Raw genomic sequence first — 24,469 nt, forward strand, 5'->3', positions numbered from 1 at the left:
AAGTCGAAGATTATCACACTACAATAAACTCTACTTGAACATAAAAGCCTTCCTTAGTCACTTGCCTGCTGCCGGGTTTTAAAGTCTCGCCAATCTCGTCCAAGTTCCTTTAAATGTTTTTTCTTTCCACCAGCAAAAGCATCATGAAATTATTATTTTGCCAATAAATGTCTGTATGTTCTTTCGCTGCACCATTATCCCCTGTCTTTTTGTTAGCGTAGTCTGACTCTTCTGTTTGCATCATGTGAGAGAGACATTTGCACCTCTACACCTAAGATGCCAAAGATGTGACTTTGATGGATAGATTATGATGAATTAATCTGATTAGATGAAGAAGGACACAATAAGAGCTGATTTGCCATGGATGCAGAGAGCTGTGCCTAAAGGACCATTTTAAGTAACTAAGTAGAGACCAGCATGAAGTCACATGAAGCCAAAAAGGTAAACCATACACATAGGAACTCATTTGTCCTCTGTCCAGCGCCAGTGAAACAAGAAAATTCAAAGGCGTACACAAAAATAAACAGACTAACCCAAAATGGAATGGGAATGCTGAAAAATCAAGTCATCCATCCATCCATCCATCCATCCATCCATCCATCCATCCATCCATCCATCCATCCATCCATCCATCCATCACTGAAGATGGAGCCCTGCACTGTCAGATCTGTTATTTTCACAGTTTATCAGTGCAGACCCAAGTAACTCACACTCTGGAAGCTCAGTTGTACACTTTTGACACAGGAGCACAACTAGATGATCTTCATTCACTGTAAGCCACTCATCTTTTTTAAAGAATGCATCACTGAGAATTTTATTAAAACTGTACAAGTCACACCTAAAGGCCTGACACCTTCAGGACGGGGTCTTCTTCAGGAATTTGAAAAGACAAGATCTTCAAGTTCTTTCATTGCATATTTTGCTACCGTAGACTTTCTCTGATGCCCACAGAACCTTAAAAAGTGCCCACATTACACATTTTGTCAGCTTATATCCAACATCTTACTTTTACAAATAAAAATCTGAAACAGCTTGTCATGCATTGGTATTCAGAACCCTTAATGTTATACCTCTAAATCAAGTCCAGTGCAAGCACTTGTCTTCAGGAATAAATAGTCAATCTTTGTGTAATCTTACCAAAGTATAAATACAGAGACCTCAGATGTTTGTTAGAGACTTTAGGTCAGGGAGAAAGTTGTTTAAAGAGATGTTTAAAGCAGGGTTAGGGTTCAACATATTCTAAGCATAAAACATATGAAGCAAGGTTTAGTCTATCCATACATCCGTTATCTGTACCCGCTTATCCATATCCACGATTTAATACTTCGGTTCAAGTTGCACCTAAGTTGCAAAGATAAAAGACTTCAGACTCGACTTAGACTTAGACGATCCATCTGTTCCCCTGCCTGTCCATTTACTTATTTGAGCTTTCAGCACTACAGAGGTTGGACAATCTAATGTATCATATTCCTGGCCTTTCTACTGTTTGGTGACTTTTTTCCTATTTGTGAATTATAAATTAAAACAGGTTGCCAGTGTATCACAGGGCAAAACAGAAACACACAGCAAAAACACATGGACAATTTTAGTCGGCCCTGTTAACATACGTGAATTTTGCATTGTAGGAAGTGCATGGGGTAGCTAGAGAGAACCCACGCATGGGAAGGAAAACAGCTGAACTCCATGTAAATGTATGGATCCCACACCAGGATTTGAACCCATAACATTCTTGTTGCAAGACACCCACGATTAAATCTGATCCACTGTGCAGCCCAGTTTATCTCATCATTTGAAAGTAGAAAGAGTACGGCACACATAAACTTAAAAGCCAGAAGGGGGCTGGGTTCATCAGGAAAACAGCCACGGTAGCTCTGGAGGAGCTGCGGAGAACCACAGGTGGGATAGTCTGCTGTCAGAACAAGTGTCAGTCATGGAGTTCACAAATCTAGCCTTTACATTAAGAGTAGTAAGAACAAAAGCATTGCTCAAAGATAGCCCAAAAAAGTCCTGTTTGCAGTTTGCCACTAGCTACCTGTGGAAGAATGTTCTCTGGTCAGACAAAACCAAAATGGATATGCCTTCATGTAAAATACTATAAAATCAACATCACCCCGAACACACCCTGCCCAGCAAGGTGGAGGCATCGTCACGCTGTGAGGAGGCTGGGACAGGGGAACCTGTCAGAGTAGACGGGTAGCTATACAGCTAAATACAAGTCGTTCACTGAGGGAAACCTGATATAGGCGGAAACTGGGGTGGATTCTCACCGTCTATCAGGATCCTAAGCATACAGTCCAGCTTTTTTAAATCAAAAATCTGCTTGAGCTAATTGCCATTGTTCACAGAGCAAGAATGTACAAAGCTTGTAGACATATGCCCTGAATGCAAGTGTAAATGAAGTGAAAAATCAGATAATTATTCGTCAAGGAATTTTAACCTTTTAGTACTACTTTACAATCATGTGCCGGTGTGTGTAGGGCCATCACAGAGGTTCAAGTTTGTTTGCCAGTTTCTGTGATAAGATGTCAAAACAGTTGAAGCAGTATGAATAACCTTGTTGCAGGTGGGTAAAATGTATCTGTCTTTATTCGCCCTGCAGCGTCTCAGAAGGAGTCTGCCACCAGGGTTGCTGAGAAGAATTTCCTCAACCTGGACCACGACCACGTCAGCAACAGGGCTGCCCACCATCGAGCCGGGCCCTGTGCGGAGAGATCGCTCAGCCAGCACCAAACACACTGTGGACGGGTAATCATCTCAGCACCTTCAACAAGGTGGGATTAACTTGATTTCTGCATCTGACTGAATTCTCTCGCCAAAGCAGTGATTCGAGGAACAACCCGTTGATGGTAACCATCTCAAAGAGCCGCTCCATGTCAGCCTCCTACACTGCCGCTGGCACTTCCAACCACCTCTACAGCAAACCACTGGGAAGACCAGGTCTGTGCACATGTGTGTGGATCATTCTGGCCTTGTTTTAAATGACTCCATTTAACCCGGGGAACAATGTTTTTCAGGTTTCCCTCCTTCCAACGTATCACCTCTGGGCTCTCCGTGTCCGTCTCCTCCTGTCCAGGGAACTCCCGTCTCCAGCCCAACGATAAAGACGTGCTCAGTGCAGCTTCCCGAGCCGACCGAGCCACAGACAGAGCAGGTTCCTGTGTCTGTTGCCTCCAAGAGCCATCACAGAGCCTTAACTCACAGCCAGAGCGCGCCAAGCTCCACCACCATTCACTGGCGGCCTCAGTCACTCTGCGGCAGGTAAGGTCCAGCCAGTTGCGCTCTCCTAAGCGATTCTAAATGCAGAAAGTGAGCTGATATGCCTCTGCGCTCTCAATTTTAGCTGCGGCAGGCCGTTCAACAATCGGCTAAACAACGGAGTAGAATCAGGAAGCAAAACAGACAGAATACCCCATCCAGGTACTGGCCCAGAAACGTCTCCGTGAAACAGAATAGAAATGGTAGCCAAGATTCAGAACAGCACGGGTCTGTGTTTGTGTGATTGCCTCCCAGATGAGCGTGTCGTAGCTTCCTCAGACTACGACAGCACCTACGACAGCACTTACGAGACCAACCACAGTGACAGCAGCGACTTTGCACAAAATGACGACGAGGGAGAGGGAGGCAAGAAGCCGCGTGAAGCGAGAGATGGCTGCAGGGAGTGTCCAACAGAGGGCATTGTTCTTCACCCACTCCTGCCGTCCCCAGAGGTAAACAGCTTTAGTGGGTTCAACCGGAGCGAAGGGCACCAGACGAACACAAAGTAAGAGTTGTCTCTGGCTTTCAGGAAAAGTCAGTGTCTGCCCCAGAGAGTCCGGTCATGCCGGGCCTGGAACCCCTGATGAGTCAGCTCAACAACTGGAACTTTCCTATTTTCAGCCTTGTGGAGAAGACCCATGGCAAAACAGGGTGCATCCTCAGCCAGGTGAAATTAAAATAAAAAAAATAAAAAAACTTTCTGGCTGAATTTAGAATGAACAAATGGAACCAAATTAAATGCTTGCTATTAATATTTTATAATTTTATATGTAAATGTATGTGACAGGCAGGAGGCTCAGCAATGGATCAATGCAGACCTGCCTTAGAGACATTTTGCAGATTAATTGCAGATTTACACGTTAAACATTAAAGATGCAATAAATTGCTCAATAAGCTAGACCATCAAGACCCAAGAACTCAACACATTTTATTAAAAAAAAAAAGCAGTTCCCTACATGCATTTTAGTGAAAAAACGAATGTTGGTCATTTTGTAAATGTTTGCTCAGATGTTAAGAGGTTATTCTGTTCTTATCCTTTAGGTTTCCTATCGGCTCTTTGAGGACACTGGTCTGTTTGGGACCTTCAAGATTCCCATCAAAGAGTTTATGAACTACTTCCATGCCCTGGAGAACGGCTACAGGGACATACCATGTGAGTAGACCATCCAAATGTGTATATACCGTAGAAAATGTAATACCTTTAGTACCATTAGCTGCCACAAGGGGGATCCATTGCTCATGTAATAAAACTGCATCACATTGCTCCTCTGTCTCTGTCTGGCATGTGTAATGCCACGCTGGAGATACTGTAGGTTGCAGAAATGAGCTTAGGGAACGATGGGTCTTTTGTATTCTATTTAAAGTGCAGCAATTAATATATAAAGCTATATATTTGGAGCTAGGCAATTCAAACCTTCTAATGGTGCTAAGTTACATATGATTTGTTTTAACTCTTTCGGCTCAAGACATTTTAGGTTTTCTAACATATGATGGGATTCCATAAAGTATTTAATGCTGAACCATAATCATATTATTTCTGGATAAGTTTTCTTCCTCTAAGCCTTCTGTAAGTACATTTAGACTGGAGGGTCTGAAAACTCATTTTAAAGTAGGACATCAAAATGTATCCCAGCAATTTACAAATATTGAGGCATAAAGAGAAAATACCAGGTCTCCGGGCTATCTGAGGCAGATGATTATTCTTGTACTTGACAGAGAAAACATCCCAAAAATATGTTCATCATTCCTGATTTCACTTGCTTTGCAAAAGTTGTTTTTTGCTCTAAGGTGATTATGTTATCAATGTGAAGACAGAGCCTAAAGTCCTAAGATAGGGAACAAGTTTTAATCATATAATTAAAGTGTCTAATTCTACAGATGCCTCTCTGGGTCTATTTGACTAAAGCATCTCCGCAACATGAGGTAGTTTAAAAACGTTTTTAAAATCAGCCGTCATATTTTCATTTTGTGACTATTGTTGGTCCATTCTCTTCCCACGCTGGACTCAGGTTTGTCCTGGGTGTCTTATTGTTCTGTCATGTCGATTACACATGAAAAAGCACTACTAGTTAGAGGTTTCTAGTTTGTTTTTGTTTTTTTCCGGTACAGATTAGTCAATGAATTACTGACAACTGACTTCCACATTTGTTTATTTGTTTGCAACCCTTTCTATGAATTTCTGCCCTCAGTTTGTTTTGGCTTAAGTTGTGTTTTTATATTTTCAAGAAATCTTCTTACCAAGTTTCTGAGTCCTTCAGGTCCTGTAATTGTTTTCTTTATGTTTAACTATTTTGGCTGTCACATTGCGAAGTAGCCAACCAAATAAGACTTACTATTTTTTAAACTCTTTATTAATTTGATTCAATAACAATAATTATTGTAGCATTTGGAAGTTAGGTAAAGGGCTACTTTACTGCAAAAATGTTCTCACTGTTGTCTTTATCTAATTTAGCAACATGGTTGTTCTTTCAGATCACAACCGAATCCATGCGACTGATGTGCTGCATGCCGTGTGGTACCTCACCACGCAGCCTGTGCCGGGCCTGCCCACCCTGCCCACGGAGAACGGGATACACACTGGTACCCACTGTCTGAAAACAGACATTCCCTATAGAAAATGATAAGATATCTGTTTTGGAAAAGTCAAATTGACAAAAACAACTCGATGGGATATTTTTAATAACTTATAATCAAATCTAACAACATTTATCAGATACAAAATAGAAAATTAATTTTAAAAGGACTGCTACCTCAAATAGGACTTTCATTGTTTAACAGCTCAACTAGGACAACACAATGCACATTAGATAAATAACACTCTATAAAATTTGTCATTTTTTATCACCTCCATCCATCTCTGGCCAAAATTATTTTGGGGGTGCATACTGCAAGTTTTTAAATATTGTTATTGTTAAATATTGTTTATTTTCTTTCCCATACATACCCTTACAATCGCCCGATGTGTAAAATATGAGTTGTCCTCTATTTACCACAGTTTCCTCTATAGGCTTCATTAGTTAGATCATGAGAGAGTGATCTGGGCCGAATCCTCTAGGTGTGGCATGGGTGTGACGCACTGTGTGCTCTCGTTCACCCTGCTACTTTCTTTCTTGAGTCTCCCCTGTAATTGATGCATTAGCGAGAGAACATGGGCTAACTTCAATATTTACAGCTTTCTTATCTCAGAAGACGTTACAACTCTAAACAAAAGATCTGTGCAGTCACAGCGGCAGATGCTTTCCCTCTGCTCCCATGCTGGTGTCATTTCGACGTGTCACCAAAGGGGGCAGACGTCTGCAAAAATCCTGGAACTTTCGCTATGCTTCTTTAATTAATAAATAAATTGTTACAGCAAAACAAGTAATGTTAATATTGCAGGGAAACAAAGTAGTTTCTTAGCCTCTATAACTTTATGACAAGTTCTTTGGTCCAAATGTTGAACATAGCTAGCGCTCGCTGTTAGCAAACAAAAAGTTGATGTTAACCTTAAGTGACACACCATTTGGGTTAAAGACATAGTGAAGACTCCAGGAACACTTGAAGTCCAAGGATAAAACTTTTTTCTGACCAATGCATTCCTGACCAACTCGTTTCAGCAAATAAAGTTGTTTCCTAGCACTACAAGTGTTGTTGCAGTCTGTATCTCTCCAGATCTTTGACCATCTTCATGCACCTTGGAAATCGGTGAAGTTGTGGCAGAAACCTTTGTATCTCTGGTTAAATACATAACTTAGCAGGTTTTAGAGTGTATGTAATGCACCGATAAATTCAGCACAGTTTCATTTAGGCACTAAAATTCAATGAGCAGACTACGAAGCACATTTAGTAATGTGTTTATGGTAGTTTAAACACAACTCATATTTCTGTTCTGTTACAAGCAGAGTGTAAAATCAAAAAATGCTGGTAAAGTACTATTTTCTGTATTTAATGTGCTTATATTACTATGATTGTCAGTGTGTCGCTTGTTTTGATTTGAACTCAATGCATCAGATTGCTAATCAATGTGCTGCTCTGTAAGCAAAGAAGAGACCGGATTTTCCTCACTGACAGCTTGTGTTTTTCTGCCGTCTTTAGACTCGGTGGACAGCATCACGTCTGGAGCCTCAGGGTTCCTGGCGTCCAAGATGAGCTCTATGCTAGAAGACGGCTACGGCTCCCTGTGCGGTCTAATTCCCGCCCTGGAGCTCATGGCCCTCTATGTAGCTGCTGCCATGCACGACTACGACCACCCTGGAAGAACAAATGCATTTCTGGTAGCCACGAGTGCACCACAGGTACGTAAACGTAGTGTCCTGGCAGTGAGAGGGGGATCAAGGGATGGCTCAACATTGGCAGAGCTTGAGTCTTTGTAGCATTTTGCCAACAGTTGCAGAGTCAGCTCACATTTTTTTTTTAAACTCATAAATAAAGAAATAAACACAAAGATGAAATATGTAACTATTTTGAACACTTGAGGTTACTCAGAGTTTGGTAAAACTCAAGCTGCCATGTGTCTATTCTCTGTAAATGAACATGAACTGCGCTAAAAGTTATTACGAGACAAGGCATGGTATGCCGGGACTGACAATTTTTACTTAGCAAATAATCTTGGAATCTCCAAGGTGCCTAATTGTTTGTGTATCACGTATCCATTTTTTTGTCTGTCCATCCAACCATCCATCCATCCATGTTCTCCTGTAAGAAGGAAACCAATTTAATCTTTTTTCGAGTAATAAAATGTGTTTAACAGAGACCTTTAACTGTTGAAATGTCAAATTGGTGCATTTTCAGGTAAGGGTCAGTTGGTTTGTGTTGTGTTTCAGTGTTTACTGTTTCTTAAGGCTGAACATGTTTGGAAGGGTTTATAAAAATTTTGAATTTATGACTTAAAAAAGCTTATTCAGCTTGGCCTTCCCACTGAGTATCAGAGGATAATGTATACGTTCACCATTATTTATAATCAAAAGTAGATATTACCCTATGACTACTTTATTACAAATAAAATGAAAAGACAGACCAACAACTAGCAGAATAATCATGTGTAGACATGTTACTGATCAATAAACTAAATATGTATTGTTAAAACCACTAACTGCTACTCATGCTTAAAATGTTGTAATAGCATAATAAACTATGTTAAACTCTCATGGAATATCCATTGCACTCTGTGTTGATTTGAATGATATTCTTTCTTCCTTTGCTGTAGGCTCTTCTATACAATGACAGGTCAGTGCTGGAAAACCATCATGCGGCAGCAGCGTGGAACCTCTTCATGTCTCGACCTGAGTTCAACTTCCTGGCTAACCTTGAACACGTGGAGTTCAAGCGGTTCCGCTTTCTCGTCATTGAAGCAATCCTGGCCACCGACCTCAAGAAGCACTTTGACTTCCTCGCAGAATTTAATGCAAAAGTAAAACACAATTTTTTATTCACTTTTCTTGGTTAACTATGTCTTTCTGGCTCTGGTTGATTGCCATTTATTCCACATTATCCTAATTGTCAGGGACCAAGCAGTAAAGCAGAAGGTATAAAAAATATTCTCCTCTTAACTTTCCCCAAAAATCCCCAAAAGCAAAGTGAGATCAACAAAGACAAACATAACTTAGTATAACAACAGACTTCACTCAAAAATAAATATGTACACAAAGGTTAGCCCACAAGAAATGAAGCAGGGGGGGGAGGACGCTAAGAGAAACAACCAGAAAATAAACTTGGCAAACTAATTCAAACCATCACATAACTACAAGACACATGCTAAAACTGAAAACAAAGACCTAACACTAAGCTCATTCAAATCATTAAGTCTTGGTAGCTCCTCCAGGGTCAGGTCCCTAGCTTCTAGTAGCCTGATGGATTCATCCACCACCTGGTGTTGCACAATAAAAAGTCCTCCCCCAGCCATTTCTTTAAAAATAAAGACAGTTAATGATTTAAACATGCATAAGAGCTGTTTATCAAATGTGTGCACCTATATTGACAGATGGCCGTTCACACCGAGCGTGGCTCTGCTCGAGGTTTCTTCCTATTAACATGCAGTTTTCCTCTCCACTGTCGCTACATGTTTGCTCAGGGTGAGGGATTGCTGCAAAGTCAATGACACAATGCCAGCGACTGTCCACTAGGTGGAGCAAATGCTGTAGTGAATGCTGCAATTCAATGACTCGATGCAATCTGCTGGGTCTCTTTAGATAGAAAATTTTTTGACCGATCTGTCTGTATGATTTGACTGAAATGAGTTTGTAAAGGGCCCTGAGATGACATGTGTTGTAAATTGGCCCCATATAAATAAACTGCATTGAACATTGGCAAACAACTGTTTTAAAGCAAGAAAAGTAAAATTACACATGAAATCTGCTGGTTTAAACGCCGATATAGTTAAATAAATACCAACACTGAGCAATGGCTGGATGAACCTCCAGACTAATCAGTAGACAACACATTTTTCTTTGCCCTCGTTTCTCCTCAGGTGGGTGATGAAGGAGTGTCTGGCATTGACTGGACCAACGAGAATGACCGATTGTTGGTGTGCCAGATGTGCATCAAGCTTGCAGATGTCAATGGGCCCTTGAAGAATAAGGAGCTGCATCTGCAGTGGACAGAAGGAATTGTGAATGAATTCTATGAACAGGTGAGTTTATCAAAGTATCTGCAGCCTAATAGGTAGACAGCAGTTAAATCACCTAAAAAAAAATATCAAAGCAATCACAACAATTACATATTTAAAGATGCTGCCCACAGTTTTCTATAGAATTGATCAAGGTGCTGGGATTTTTTAAGAGACATTTCTGTGAATGTGACACGGGCTTGTGTGTTTTGGTTTGCAGGGATTTTTTTTATCTTGGAATTCTCTCATGGTTGCCATTTTGCCCAGCCTCTCTTTCTTGTGGTCATAACCTGAACACAGACCTTATTTGAAACCAGAGAGGCCTGAAGTGCCAAAGCTGTTGTCCTGGGTTCTTTTGCGACCTCCTGGATAAGTCATCAGTACGCTCTGGCAGTAAACGTGATAGGCCGGCTATTTCTCTCTTTGTGGAGGATGGCTCCCCCTTGGGTTCACTTGAGTCCCAAAGCCTTAAAAAGTTTGTAATAAAACCCCTTTCCAGACTGATAGAAGTCAATGACTATGTAAGACGTCCTTGGCATATCTCTTGATATTGATTCTGGCAGAACTCTTGGCATACTTCCTGTTGTCAGAGAGGGTCTATAAAAGGCATTTCTGTATTCTATAGGGCTGGCAGTCTTCAGTTCTGTGAGTGGAAACTGAATTCAGAATTTGTGATAAGGGCTTGGTTGGTTTGAATAGTATTTTTTACCTTTGCAAATGCAGTCCTCATTTGAAAACAGTTTTTCCTCAGATTACTCAGAATTTCTCAAATATTTCAGTGTGAAAAACAAACAAAAGAGAAGGAATACCTAAGGGAGAAAACTAGTTTTTCACTGCACTGTATAGTGAAACATGGAGGAAGCAACAATTAACTGATATTACTAATAAAGGAAAGGGTGGAAAATAAAACAAAGTCAATATTTCGAATTCCACATCCCCTGGAGAGGTACCGTGTCTTTGCACACGCCTTCCTCCTGAGGAAGATAGCAGTTCAAGGAGAACAGGGAAACATGCACCTCTGCATATGACGGGGATTTACGGTCCCTTCGTGCTTAAGGACACTCCACTAAGGGTCCTTTGTGTGTAACTACATGCATCTACCTCTGCCTGGAGCCGAATATTCAGAACCCTTTTCTTGCTCATGAATTTGCCAATGCAGTCTGATGCTTGGCAACAAATCCTTCTTCGAACTACCTGGACCATAAAGATACGATCTGATTAGCTGGAGTGGCAGCGTTATTGCGCAGCAACTGGTTGGAAGTTTCAGGGAGGTTTGTTGTTAGTAAATCTATCCATACTATTCACACACATGAAAAAAAAAAAAACTAATTTCTAAAATACTGTATTGTTAAACATGCAAACCTTGTAGAAGGCATTCATCACAAGGTTTCCGTTTACTAACATAAAGGAAAATTGCATATCAGAAACATAAAAAAACACAGTTCAGCGGGGCTCTAATCTTTTGGGGGGCATCAAAGAGAGACGGGGCACATTCATGTTTTTTGTTTTTGTTATTTTTTTTATGGGGGGGGGTGACCTAAATACGCCATCGTTGACAGTGCTCATTCACAGTCGCTGGGACAGACCTTCACGCAGTTTGTCAGAGATGTAAACACACACACGTATTTATTTCACACCCTGCGGCACGCCACTTTAACATGTTAAACGCCACCAATATCTGGTTATACGATGCAGGCTGCGGTTCCACATGTATGTCATATATACAATACCCAGCAGTACTCTGATGCTGACGCCGTGCAGGTTTTTGGTTGGCATGGCGATAGGAATCCTTGTCCCCCAACCCCCCCACCCCCCACAACCTCTTTTTGTACAGCTTGAAAGCGGTAACATCAGACCGCCAAACATAAAGGCAGAATCCTGCACTGTCATAGCGTCCTAACGGGGCAAAACAACCGTTCTCCCCCACTTTCCGTTGCTTTAGGTTCTGTCGGGTTTAAAGCTACAGAACAAGTTCAAAGCAATTATCCAGGGATGTGCATTAATTTGTCCTGTTGAAGGAAAAACGAGAAAAGACAAGCGTGTGAAGCATCTCAAGGACAAGAAACGACTCATGAACCGTAATCATGTTTGCGAATGAGTAATCTGTTAACTGGAGGAAACGGGGCCAGATACATTTCAGGCAGGTTTTTTGCGCCTGCGTATGTTTTGACCGCATGGGGACAAATTTGCAGATTGGAGCCGTCACATCTGCAGCAAACCTCCGTCAGTTGGACGGTTTTATTTGTGTGGCTGATACCTACAGATTAGTTATACTTTGAACTCATCTTTTTCTATTTGTAGTCTTCTTGACCTACTTTCCAGTGACTGTACCCGGGGGCTGTATATCTGGGACTCTCAGTGCTTGACAGCAGAGTTCATAATATTTCAGAGATTGAGTTTACCCTCAGTTGGCTGAACAGCTTTTTAAAAATTATTATTCATTAGATAAATTATACCTCCACAGTTATATGCACCATTGGTAAATATGTGTTAAAAGTCTTAAAATAAAATTGTCTTTTAATGCAGCAGAAGAAATAATAATGTTTTTTTTTAACCTACTCACTAGTTCTGCACTCATTAGCACCTCAGCTGTTTATATTTTGTACAACCCTTTTTTTCAGTAGGACAACACTTGATCACCTATCTAATATTGCACAAGGTTGGAGCATATTGAGATAGGGGGACCTTCGACCAATCCTCTTCACACAGTCTCTCTTAAATCATCCAGGCTTCTAGATCCTCTCTTACATCCTCATCTTTTCATTTGACACAACTGGTTTTCTATAATATTTAGGTCTTGGGACTGGGGCCAACCAGAGGTTGGTTTGGGTCTCATCCACCACTTCTGTTTTGATTCAGTGATATCTTCTGGATCATTGTCCTGCTTAAAGACGCAATGATAATCCATTTTCGATAAAATATAGTCTTGTCCACTTATTTAAAATGTCCTGGTATTTTATAAAGTTCATAATACCATGTTCTCTAGCAAAGTTACGGGACCCTTTGGAAAAGAAACAGGTCCAGCGCATCATGGATCCTCCACCGTAAATAACAGCGGGCATGGGATACTTACTCATGTGGATATGCTCCACATATTGATCCTTTGAGAACCAGCTGGAGCATTTGTAGCCAACAAGCACAGTCTTCATCTCATCTGGTCACACTTATGCTTCCAATGGCGTTAATCAAACTCCTTCAGCAGCATTAAACCTGACAGTTTCAGGTCTATTGACCCCTAGTGGCTAAAAGTTACACAGTGCTGCTTTAAGTTAATTATGGCTATTAAAATACAAAATAGATTATTATTAGATTATATGCAAACATGTATTATTCCAGTGCCTTTTTATTTTGTCTTTCTCTCTAGTTTACTACTTTTCTATATTCTACATTCCTCCAGGGTGATGAGGAGGCAACTTTAGGCCTTCCTATCAGCCCATTCATGGACCGGTCTGCCCCGCAGCTCGCCAAACTACAGCAGTCCTTCATCTCCCACATAGTGGGACCACTGTGCTCTTCCTACGACTCTGCTGCTCTCATGCCAGGGCACTGGGTGGACCCGTCTGAAGAGGCGGTGGAGCTGGACGTGGAAAAGGAAGGACAAGATACTGAAGAAGAGGACACAGCGGATGAAGAGGCCTCCACAGGTTCCGATGCCTCTCGTATGTCTGCCTCCTAATCCCTAAAAATGCAGGATGTTTCTCCTTTATGAACCAATGACATTTATATAATCAGGGAAAACGTACAACGGTGTCACTTACAATTAAGGAAAGTTGCCTCAATTGTTGTTCTGGAAAGATTTCAAAACATGAATGACTCAGAGTTTGATTGCATGATCAACAGTTTGGCTACAGCCTGGAGCTAATCTGACTGCTGCATCTTGTGCTTTGAGCCATGGTTCCTCAAACCTATTAAAAGCGGCGCAATGATTGGGTTTTAATGTTTTGCTTGCAAATACTAAACATTTCTTAAGGACAACTTAAAATTGATGCAATTTTTTTGTGTTTTATATGCACATTTTGCAATAAAACCTTTTTATACTTGGGATACAGAACCTGTATTTTTTCTAAACAGTACGATGGCTCCAGCTTCCCATGGGTATTACACAGGGTGCGATTTGCTGGGGGGGATGGGGGGGGGGGGGGGGGATTTTCCCCCCCTCTGGTTGTGACGCCCCCTCTTTGGTCATTCGTGTTTTATCCCTGGGGGGAATACATTCCTCCCCCTTCTGATCTGAATAAGTAATATTATCAGGGGTTTAATGTTCTCCGTCGCTGTGAGGGACTTTCGTCATTTGGAAAATAAGCGCAAAATATTCCGTGTAGACTTTTCATTCAAGATTTTAAACAGAAGCTGCGCTTAACCAATGAAATCTGGCAGAGCTAGGACATTAGCCAATCAGAAGGAGACTAGGGCGGGTCTTTGCAAAGCGGAAATCTACCAGTCTGAGGTTTATCGTGTTCAATCAATTTAACTTTTAAAAGAAAATCTCAAACTGACCACAGATGCATGAATGAAAGTAGCGGTAGTCAAAGGTTTTCTTTGGATTTATGTAAACCAGCAGGTCAGAAAGTTCAGTGCATAAAACAGCTGACAACAACTTCCCTCGGTAAGTGTGTCTGTTGCTGTTATGTTTTATTTAAAACTGAAAGAGTAACGCTGTAGCTCGGCTAATTTAGCATGACGCGCTTTTCTTTTAAGTAGAAGAAGGATGGTTGAAATGTGAAACGATGTCCCGGTTTGACTGGGTCTGATTCGGAAAAAGTTAAAAAAAAATCATAAATATTATTCCACCTGCGTTTTCTGTAACAAAGAAGGTCGTGGAGGGGCTGTTGACCATCTCCAGCAGTCAATGAGCGAGAGGTGGGGACACAGAGTATATAGGATTGATTTATATTGAATGTTACAGTAGAGTTAATGTACAGGTGTGAAGAAGATGATGTAATGATGCAAGCTGCTGTCTTTTGAATTAGCTGCAGTTTATGGAGGGTTTTGAAATTGTAGAGTGGAAAGGTGAGTGGACTGTGGACCAGTTTGGCAAAAGTGTGAAGGAAGAACTTGCTTGATGCTGCAAATATGAAAGTTAACCAGATGATGTTATGGATGTGGAAAGTGAAGGAGATTATGCAGAGGGCTGTCCTTGATGGTGCAAAGGCTTTGAAGCTGGAAGGTGGGAGAGATACAGGACTTGTCAATGGAACTGTCAGATTTGGTTAAAGTGGACTTGTCACAATAAGCAAATGAGGTTACTAAGGTGGCATGACGTCCACGGCCCGGGAATATATGGGCTGACTAGAAAATGTTTTCAGTCAACTTGATTGTTTTTGCTTTAACCCCTGAGCATGATGGATTTTTCAAAATTGATATTAATTCATGTCTTGTGTCCTTCACATTTGTAAATTAATTTTGTTGTTTCTATTTAAAGAGTATTATTACATTTTCTGCTCAAAGTGGTTAAAGTAAATTAATACCCACTCCTGAGTCCCGACAGTAGATGGCGCAAGTTTAAAAACAAAAGTCTAACCTACTGGATCTAGCTAGCTACCTGAAAGAGCACCTGCTAGCTAACCATTATTAATAAAACTTTGATTCATTAATACAACTTTTGAAATTATCCCCCCCTCTGTTTTTTTTGCAAATCGCACACTGGTATTACATTTTATTGTAACTTTGAAAAGATCAACATGGGACCTTAAGCGTTCAAAAATTACATGGGGATGTCTGCATTTCCTTTCCTGATATCTCAGTTGATTTGTTTTGATTTTCCCATCAAGCAGTGTGTCTGAGATGTTGCCTTAAAGGTCATCTAAACATGTGTCTGTATTTACTTCAAAGGTTGCAAATTAACCTATCAGAGACTTATAAAGCCATGACATCAATTTCTTAAAGGCATACCCATTTTGGTTCTTGTAAACATCTGACTTTTTCTGGCAGTAAGCACATAGAGATAACGTTTGTTAATTGATCCAAATAGGAAAGGTTTAATTTAATGTGTAATGACCTTTAATGACAGGGAGATAAAAGGTTTCTGAGTACTTTTTACCACATACATAAGTCATATTTTCCCCCTCGGTCGCTTGTCTAACAGTTTTCCTTTCGCATTCACAGAGCGCCAGGAACCCAAAAATCTGCGCAGACGGAAGGTCTTTTGTCAGATCACACAACATCTTCTGGAAAACCACGAAATGTGGAAACGTGTGATTGCAGGTGAAGCCTCAGAGGAGACCCAGGACGAAAAGGCCAACTGCTTAGGAAACCCTGTGGATTCAATCACAGCAATCCGCGAGGAGGAGGAGGAGCAGACAAGCAAAGAGGAGGAGTCAGCCGACGACCTCGATGAAGGAGAGGAGGAGGCGGCAGTGGAGGAGGAGGAGGAAGTCTTTCCACAATCAGAGACCTCAGGAGAAAAAGAGGAAGTTCCAGAATGAGATTATGAACTTGAGCCTCCTCTTAAACCAGGAATCTTGACCATTCTTTGAAAACGTTTGTTTCTTTCCTAACCAAACTCTTTGTATGGTAGCCAGCACATCACTTTGACACAACACTGTAGAAAATGTTTTGGGTAAAACGTGCCTAACAAAAACAGGGTTGAGGACTGGGATGGCGCATGACTAGTATATCTGATGAGGAGATGAGCAAAAGAAGAAGAAATAGAAGAAACAGAGTGGTGATTGTGAAAAACGGACTAAGTTTTTTTTTTTCTTTTTTTTTTTTTTACTTTAGCAGCTGTTTTACTCTGGATCTGCAGCCCTGCCCTCACCCAGGCTGTCCCTTGTGCACTAATGGGCCAACAACCACTCTTCCTGCAGCTTCCATTTTATCATCACACTGTGTAGCCAACCCAGCTGGCTAAAGGTGTGCAGCAAGCCCCTTCTTCAGGACAATGGGATGAAAGTCAGGGTAAACGCTGTCTACAGTCATGTGGATTAAAGGAGACTGAAGAAAGAGCCAACGGTATTGTGTTTAAAAAAGACCAGAGGACAACACAAGTTTCACACAATCACATTCCACACTCCAAACAGAGAAGACGTTTGACAAAGAACCTTATTGCTCCAAAAGCTTTATTCTTGCTCAAGGAAAATCCACGTCAAATTTTAGCATTCATTTTCTCCCTTTTTTTTTTTTTTTTTTTGGTTACTCAGTCCACACAGACACCGACGTGTTTTCAGGCTGAACAACTCAGGAAGGCAGATTTAGAATAACAAAAGGGACTTCCAACGTCCTTGTCCTTGTATTTTTCTCTCTTCCTTCTTTTATTTGTTTAGTTAAAGTAGCATTGCGCAAGTTTAAAGGTAAAAAAAATGTTCCTTCCCCATTCATGCCCTTACAATTACGCGTCGTGTAAAATGAGTTTTCCTCTATTTACTGCAGTGGCCTCTATAGGCTCCATTAGTCAGTTCATGAGAGTGATTCAGGCCAAATCCTCTGGGCATGTTCATGAGTGTGACGCACTGCGCGCTCTCGTTCACTTGGCAACCTTGTTGAATCTCTGCCGCTGGTGACGCATTAGGGAGAGAACATGGCCTAACTTCAATATTTATAGCTTTCTTACCCAAGAAGACATTACACCTCTAAACAAAATACCTGTGCAGTCGCAGTAGCAGATGCTTTTCCTCCTCCCCCATGCTCGTGCACAACACTGGTGTCATTTTGATTCGTCACCAGAGGGGGCAACCTTCTGCAAAAACTTGCGCTATGCTCCTTTAATTTTTTATATATATATTTTGCATTTAGGTCCTCTAAATACCTACAAATGTTGGGCTAGATTTGGCAAGAACCAAAATGGAGTAAAATAAATGTTAATGCTGACAGTTTGGTGAAGCCTATGAGAACGTGACATAATCTGCTGTGGGGGACCAGACTAGTGCAGAGTCACAGCTCCAAATCAACCACGATTTACACAAAAAAGACTTCACAGACCTGAAAGGCCTGTTGGTATCTAGCAGGCACCAACAAGAAACGGTTTAGATGTTCGATTTAAGACAAGGGTAATCAAGCCTTTTTTTTATAATTTCAAAATGAATAATAAAAAAGTGGTTAGAGGAATTTAAGTAGCATGTGTATGTAGCCAGTTCTCAATAGTAGCATGGAGAAAAAGCTGAATAAGAGGTGTAAGCACTTTAAATAAGAGACAACATTTTTATTTAAAGTTGACACTAATCCTGTAGGTGAAGGTTCCTCCGTTTATACCACTCTAAAACCTGCTGGGTTATTAACAACCCAATTCGCATAATTTTTGTTACCAGTCTTCTGATAGTTTTAAGTTCATTTCACACAACAGGGTTGAGCCTTTGGTTTCACACCGCATACTGGGTTTAGATATAACCCCCCAAAGTGAGTTAAAGTGGTTCTAATGTCCAATATTAATGCTTAAACAAATAACTGATGAGATACTACCAAAAAAAGTAATATTGGGAACTGGTTTTTTTTAAGCCTCTAGTTTCTCTAAACATTATTGTTGCAGGGTGGCAGGGGGTGTCTGGCCTATCTGTAGTAGTCAGTGGGGTACGTTCTAGACAGGTCACCAGTAATAGTAATAAAATAGTAATTTACACCAGTAGCTCCTGTTCAAATTACTTCCTCAGCAAGTTGAACCCCCTATTTAATCACAAATAGTAAACAAACCATTTTATATTAAAAACACCAGTCTAATTTTCATTGTAGTTAATTCATTTCTTTAATATTAAAAACATTTAACCAAATGATAATAACATATCCCCTAATAAGAATTGTATTAAAGTTGAATTCGTAGCACAAAGTTCATTTTCAGAATGTAATTCTAAAGAAAATATTGCTTAGGTCAAACCATGAATATGACTGACGCCAGGTTGCGTCGCTTGGTAAAAGTAGTTATAGGGTGCTGAGCAGGTTAAAGGCTGATGTTAGATTAAGTGAACAAACTTTTTTCCTAGTGTGAACTAAAAGTCATAACAAAACCTGCTGACATTACCATTATTATACTGCATAATTGTACCCTTTTATTTGATCCTGTTTCCAGGTTTGGATTAAACTTGTGTCCCAAACAGTATGAACCCGGCATTTGAGTTGAAGCTATAACCCAGCAGTTGTTTGAGTGTAACTATATCACAATATATGGCCTGACAGTTGGTGTTCATGCTCTCCTTTGATCTCCTCTAAGATCCTGATTGGTGGTGATGGAGGACAATGTGAACACGGACAACAGCCCCGAGTAATGAGGCTTAGTAAGGAAACAGGAGAGATAGGAGAGAACGGAGAGGAACCTTTCGGCATTACATGTAGCTTTTCAAGAAGGGTCAGCAGGGTCTTAGATAGCTTTCATATTTTAGCAGATTCTTCCAGATGCCGCTCTTTGTAGAGGAGCCAGTTTGGTTGGAAATCGAAACCATGTGACAATCTGTGTTCTCCAGTCATTACAGAGACGTGCATTACTGCATATTTAAACTGACATCGGAAAAGCCTCGGGGGAGATTTGAGGCTTAGTGTCTTTTGTCATAACAGCAACAGGTAGCTTTCATCAGATTTAATATTAGAACTGAAAAACCTTAGAAGCGCTGTTTTAGAGTCATAGCTGGCTCGAGGCCAGTGCAGGCAAAGCAGATAGATTTATACTCATCTGACACTTTAAGAGGTGCAGCTGATTAATCGCTGGATAGCAATTATAACAAACCAGCTAATTGCATGAAGGCATCAAATGCTTTGAAGACGACTTGCTGAATTTCAAATCGGGCATGAGGATGCAGGGGAAAGGGGATTAAGGGACTTTGAATGATGCACAGTTGTTGGTTCCAGGTTTGACGGTATGAGTATTTTAGAAACTGACGATCTACTGGGATTTGTATAGACATAAATCTAAGTAGTTTACTGACAATATTCATTGGGCAGTAGTTGCGTGGGTGAAATTGTCTTGTTGATGTCAAAGATAAGAGCAGAATGGGCAGACTGGTAAGAAATGATAGAAAGGCAACGGTAGCTCTAATAATATATCATTGCAACGTCCACTGTATGTGGACTACGATCTCTAAATGCACATCATGTCAAACCTTGAGGCGGATGGGCGACAGCAGCAGAAGGCCACACATGGTTCCACTCCTATCAGCTAAGAACAGGCTTGCTAAAATTTGACAATAACAGACTTGGAAAATGTTGCCTGGTCCAATAAGTCACGATGTCGGCAGCCATGCCCAGATGGAAGGGTCGGGTTATGGTTTATGCTGGGGGTGGTATTATGGTTGTGTGGGATTTTCTTTTACAACTCTTCAGGGGGTCCCACTCAGTGCTAACAAGGTGCACCTAATAAAGTAGCCAGCAAGTGCCAGAGATGTGGTACTAGATGTCCAAAGCAGTCAAACAACAGAGTTTTCCGCTGTAAGATGAGTTGAGGTACAAGATGACAGGCGATAACCGTGAGTATTGATGGTTGGAGCCCTTGTAGCTCTGTTGTAGCAGGTGAGTTGCTGGGTGACGACTGATCAGTTATAACTACCTGACATACACTATATGCTGTTCAAGCAATCAGGCCAATTTTTTTTAAATACCCCGAATGAAGAAGAGGAAATAACTTATGCAGTCAGTTAAACAAGCTTGTTCGCTTTGACACAATTTACTCACTCGATTACTGTTTGCTTATACTGTTGTAATGCTGTACAAATATTTAGCTGTATCCATTGCACTGTTATCAGAATGCCCATTGTTGCACAAGAAGGCTAAACTGTGCAACATAATACCCTTGACTGCTCATTGGCTTTGCTCACTAACAGATGCAGTACTTGAGTTTGTTACGTTCTAAATTTGGAAGCCTGTGTTAATCAGACCATCTGGTTATTGTTCTTGTTTACATTTAAGTCCAAAGGCTTAGATGTGGATGTTTGAATGGTAGCCTGCTAGGCGTTCAAACAACGAGCTCCATATAATTCTGGAAATATTTGACAATGCCTCAGAGTGTAAAACTCACTCTGTGAGTCAAAACAAACACGTCCTTCTTAATGTTACAATACAGTGCAGCAGTCAAAGAGACTTGAAGCAATCAAAGCTGTGATTGAATTATGGGTTTCCATTACCAAGCAATGCAAAACATGTTTTTCCAAGTATGTGTTTTTTTTTATAACACATATGCATGCATATATTTCTGTTTGGGAAATATAATTCTGCCTCTGTTTGGAGCTTTGTTTATGCAAGTCCTCAGAAATTTAGAAGTACGGACCAGTGTTTTGAAGAAGCGGTAGGAAAGATTGACTTGTTCTAAGTCAACTGTGAAAAAGTAATTTTTCCCCGTATAGATTTGTTCTGCTTTTTGTCACACTGAATTGTTTCAGATCAACATAATCAGATAGAGATAACCAGTGTAAATGCAAAATGCAGTTTTCAGACGATGATTCGTGTCTAAACATAATGATTACTTCTGCCACCTTCGAGGGCAGCAACTGCTATCAAACGCTTGAAAATCTTCTAGTTCAGCCACATTTGACAGCTTTCAAGCACAAAGGCCATGTTTAAAGGTCACATGACAACGTCAATTGGATTTGATCCAGACCTTTACTAAGAGACTCCAAAAGCTTCCTTTTCTTTTCAGACTCTTGGGCCGTGCTTTGAATAATTGTACTGATACATTATCAAGAACAAATGGCCAAGCATTGTCCTTCAAAATTTTGGGGCAGTGAGCAGATTTTATGGTTCCATCAATCAGTTATCCTGGCCCTGCAGCAGTAAAACCACCACAGACCAACGGCACAATATCCCACCATTGGGTCATCATTGCTCAGAATATTTTTATCTGTCCTCTTGGATGAACGTCTGAGGCCAGACTACCATTTCTTCCTAATTTGTGGATAAGGGGGTTCACTAAAGTCCCTAAGTGTTGTCCTTGTAAGCCTTTACTGACTGATGAAATCAGTCAGTAAATGAAATCATCACTAAAAACCTCTTTTTGTACTTATTCATCTTATTATTTTTTTATATTAAAATTTGTTTAATGATTTGAAAACTAATTGTGGGAAAAAGACGCATTGACAGAATAAATCCATCAGGGGTAAATATTTCTTCACAGTACTATGGATATAAATGCTGGAACATTTTGAAGACATGTTTGTTGATGAGCTGCACAAAAATCATCAAATTAGGGTAACAATGTGTTTGGATTTCAAATAAAAAAAAAGAAAGAAGTCAGAAGTACTAGTCAGAAGTTATTGGCCAACCTAAGTTCGGATTCAATATGGCAGATGTGCAATGAAAATTGCAGTAATTGTCTATCATTTGCAACCCATAAAACCAGAGGCATACGTCTTGCTATATAATGATTTTAGTATCTTCTTTTTATTTTTAAAAGCATGAACTGAAGAGAAATTTGTTGTATTTGACTTGCATTGCTTAGGGCACACCATGCTGGTCTTGTGAATACCTGCTAGAGCAGGGTCAACTGGCCGGTGACGCCATTTCTAGATCTGTTTTATCACTGCTGAGGCAAATTGATGCAGCATAACATCATCTATTGTCCCAGCTGTTATTGTTCATCCTATTATCCTTTATCCCCCCCATTCTGATGTGCACCTAGTGGATGCATCTGGGAAGGCATATTAATTACACAGAACTTACAACCATAATCCAACCAGTTGATGATGTAAAAGTACAGTAAAAGAACAACCTTATTTCTGTATTTAGTGTGTCTAACCTTTTTTTTTTTAAATGTAAGACTTGTTTGGATAATTTTTAAGTGAAGAGTAAAATTTAGAATCATTGCAATGTTTTAACTTTTTAATTACAAATTGTTTATAATTACATTAACAGTTTAAAGAGCAGACTATACAAATTCACGTTTTTTAGGAAACGATTTTAAAAGAACTTGATTTTCTGCAACTTGATATCTGCGTTGAATCAACATTTCACAACCAATTAACTTTAGAACTTTAGCGTTGAAAAAACATTTTGTAAAGAACTACAGGGAACTAAAGGGAATTCATAGGTTATGCAAATGAGTGGATAATTCCAGGTAAATACAAAGAAAATCCTGGAAGTTTTTACACACTGATTTGTAAAACAATTCATTTGTGTGCAGCATAGAGTACCTTATTTGTAACAGACTTATCATACATGAAGAAACAACATCTTTTGAGAGACATTTTCAGCAATTGTATATTTTTTTCCCGCAACATGACAGCTAAACACGCTAAATAAGATCAAGAGTAATTGAAATGTTTTTTTAATAAAACTTCAAACAAAATTGTTCTTATAGTAAGAAATGTAAAAGGGATCTTGTTTTTTTTTTTTTTTTTTTTAGAATTTTTGCTGTAGAAAAAGGGCCTCATCTAGAAATAAGTAGTTTAACAGCACCTACAGTTCCCAAATGTTTTATCTTACAGGTCAGCCATGCGATCAAAATAGGTGAAGCCCATAACACTGCTTGTCGCCTTGGTGCAGTGCAGTATTCTGCTAAAAGAACTACAACCAGGCACTATTTGCTGCGTGGAAAGAGATTTGCCTAATATAATAACCTACCAGTTAGATTTTTTATGTTCAAAATCAAGATGTTAAAAAAAAAAAAACATTTGAAAAAGAGAGTTTGTAAACCAGCAATTTGCACATTACATTGGTCTTGCAACTTCCAACTAGAATGGGGCTAACGCACCTCTAACTTTTAGTGTTCCGACTTTTGGGGCAAATTGATGCAGCAAAACATCCTCTCCAAAGCTGAGAATCCAACAGGAAGTTGCTAATGAGTGATGGCGTACATCACACCAAACACAGGCATTTTTGCACAATGCAATGACAAGTCAATGCAAAAACAGTAATGGCAAAGATTAATTTGGCAATTCGTCCAGTGAGGAAGAGGAACTTTCCAAAATTTAAAATTCTAGATCTGATCGGCAGTGTAGTGGACTATCTCTCTGTGCTGACTTTGGTTTTGAGCAGCATGAAAATTAACCAATACAACCACCACATCACCAGAGCATTTTAAATGACCAAGCCACGCAGTGTTTGTGTAAAACATGGCAGCAGTGAATGGAAGCAGCTGAAAGTCTCACTTCTCTACTCGTTATCACTTAGTGTTTTACTTCTGAAGGTTTACCTGCACTACAGTAATGTTGCTGTCAAATATTGTTTCAAAGACAAGATCTGTCCACAGTTAGTTTTCTGTAAACATGTTGTTTGGCCCTAAGAAGTCACTTAGTTACTTTAAGTTCGTTGGTTAAAAGTGAAGTCAAATAGAGACAGAAATAGATTATTGCTATGGTAAGTAAAACCCTGCAGGAAAGTTTTTTTTTAAAAAACTTAACAGGATCAGCTGATGTCAGCAGATGTTTGGTACTGCCAGAGGCTGATCAAAATGTAAAAATAGCTGCCAAACAACAAATATTTCCTCCAGAGATGATTTTTTTTTCTTTTGCTCGCAAATAACATCTATTGACACCTCAGTTTATCTAAGATTCCTAGTTCACTGGAGCAATTTGCCGTATCCATGACATGAATTGTGTTGTGTCTATGTCCCTCAGGGTCCAATTGTTACCCTAATCCTGGGGTGAAAAGTGTTTTGAGTAGAGAGACTTGTTTTTGATTGGTGAGGAGAAATTCACCCTCTTCCTCTGGTTATCTCGGCAAGTTCACCTGCTTTCCCAATAAAAAGGATTTTTTTGGAGAAAGCCATCACCCGTAGCCCACCCT

The 24,469-nt window shown here is 40.1% G+C and overlaps 1 protein-coding gene across 1 annotated transcript in view; it reads left to right on the forward strand.

The window, feature by feature from the left end:
• LOC105936466 (cGMP-inhibited 3',5'-cyclic phosphodiesterase A) overlaps window positions 1-17,430 on the forward strand; it is a 37,125-nt gene extending 19,695 nt beyond the window's left edge. The window contains exons 3-15 of the mRNA XM_036150173.1: window positions 2,600-2,745; window positions 2,822-2,937; window positions 3,015-3,258; window positions 3,341-3,417; window positions 3,511-3,707; window positions 3,785-3,922; window positions 4,297-4,408; window positions 5,728-5,835; window positions 7,330-7,529; window positions 8,441-8,644; window positions 9,701-9,862; window positions 13,236-13,497; window positions 15,944-17,430. Of these exons, the coding sequence (XP_036006066.1) occupies window positions 2,600-2,745; window positions 2,822-2,937; window positions 3,015-3,258; window positions 3,341-3,417; window positions 3,511-3,707; window positions 3,785-3,922; window positions 4,297-4,408; window positions 5,728-5,835; window positions 7,330-7,529; window positions 8,441-8,644; window positions 9,701-9,862; window positions 13,236-13,497; window positions 15,944-16,263 (2,286 nt within the window). The 3' untranslated portion in view covers window positions 16,264-17,430. The remainder of the gene's footprint in view (window positions 1-2,599; window positions 2,746-2,821; window positions 2,938-3,014; window positions 3,259-3,340; window positions 3,418-3,510; window positions 3,708-3,784; window positions 3,923-4,296; window positions 4,409-5,727; window positions 5,836-7,329; window positions 7,530-8,440; window positions 8,645-9,700; window positions 9,863-13,235; window positions 13,498-15,943) is intronic.
• Window positions 17,431-24,469: the final 7,039 nt, after the last annotated feature.

This window comes from Fundulus heteroclitus, chromosome 18 (assembly GCF_011125445.2).
Source record: "Fundulus heteroclitus isolate FHET01 chromosome 18, MU-UCD_Fhet_4.1, whole genome shotgun sequence".
Lineage (NCBI taxonomy): Eukaryota > Metazoa > Chordata > Actinopteri > Cyprinodontiformes > Fundulidae > Fundulus > Fundulus heteroclitus.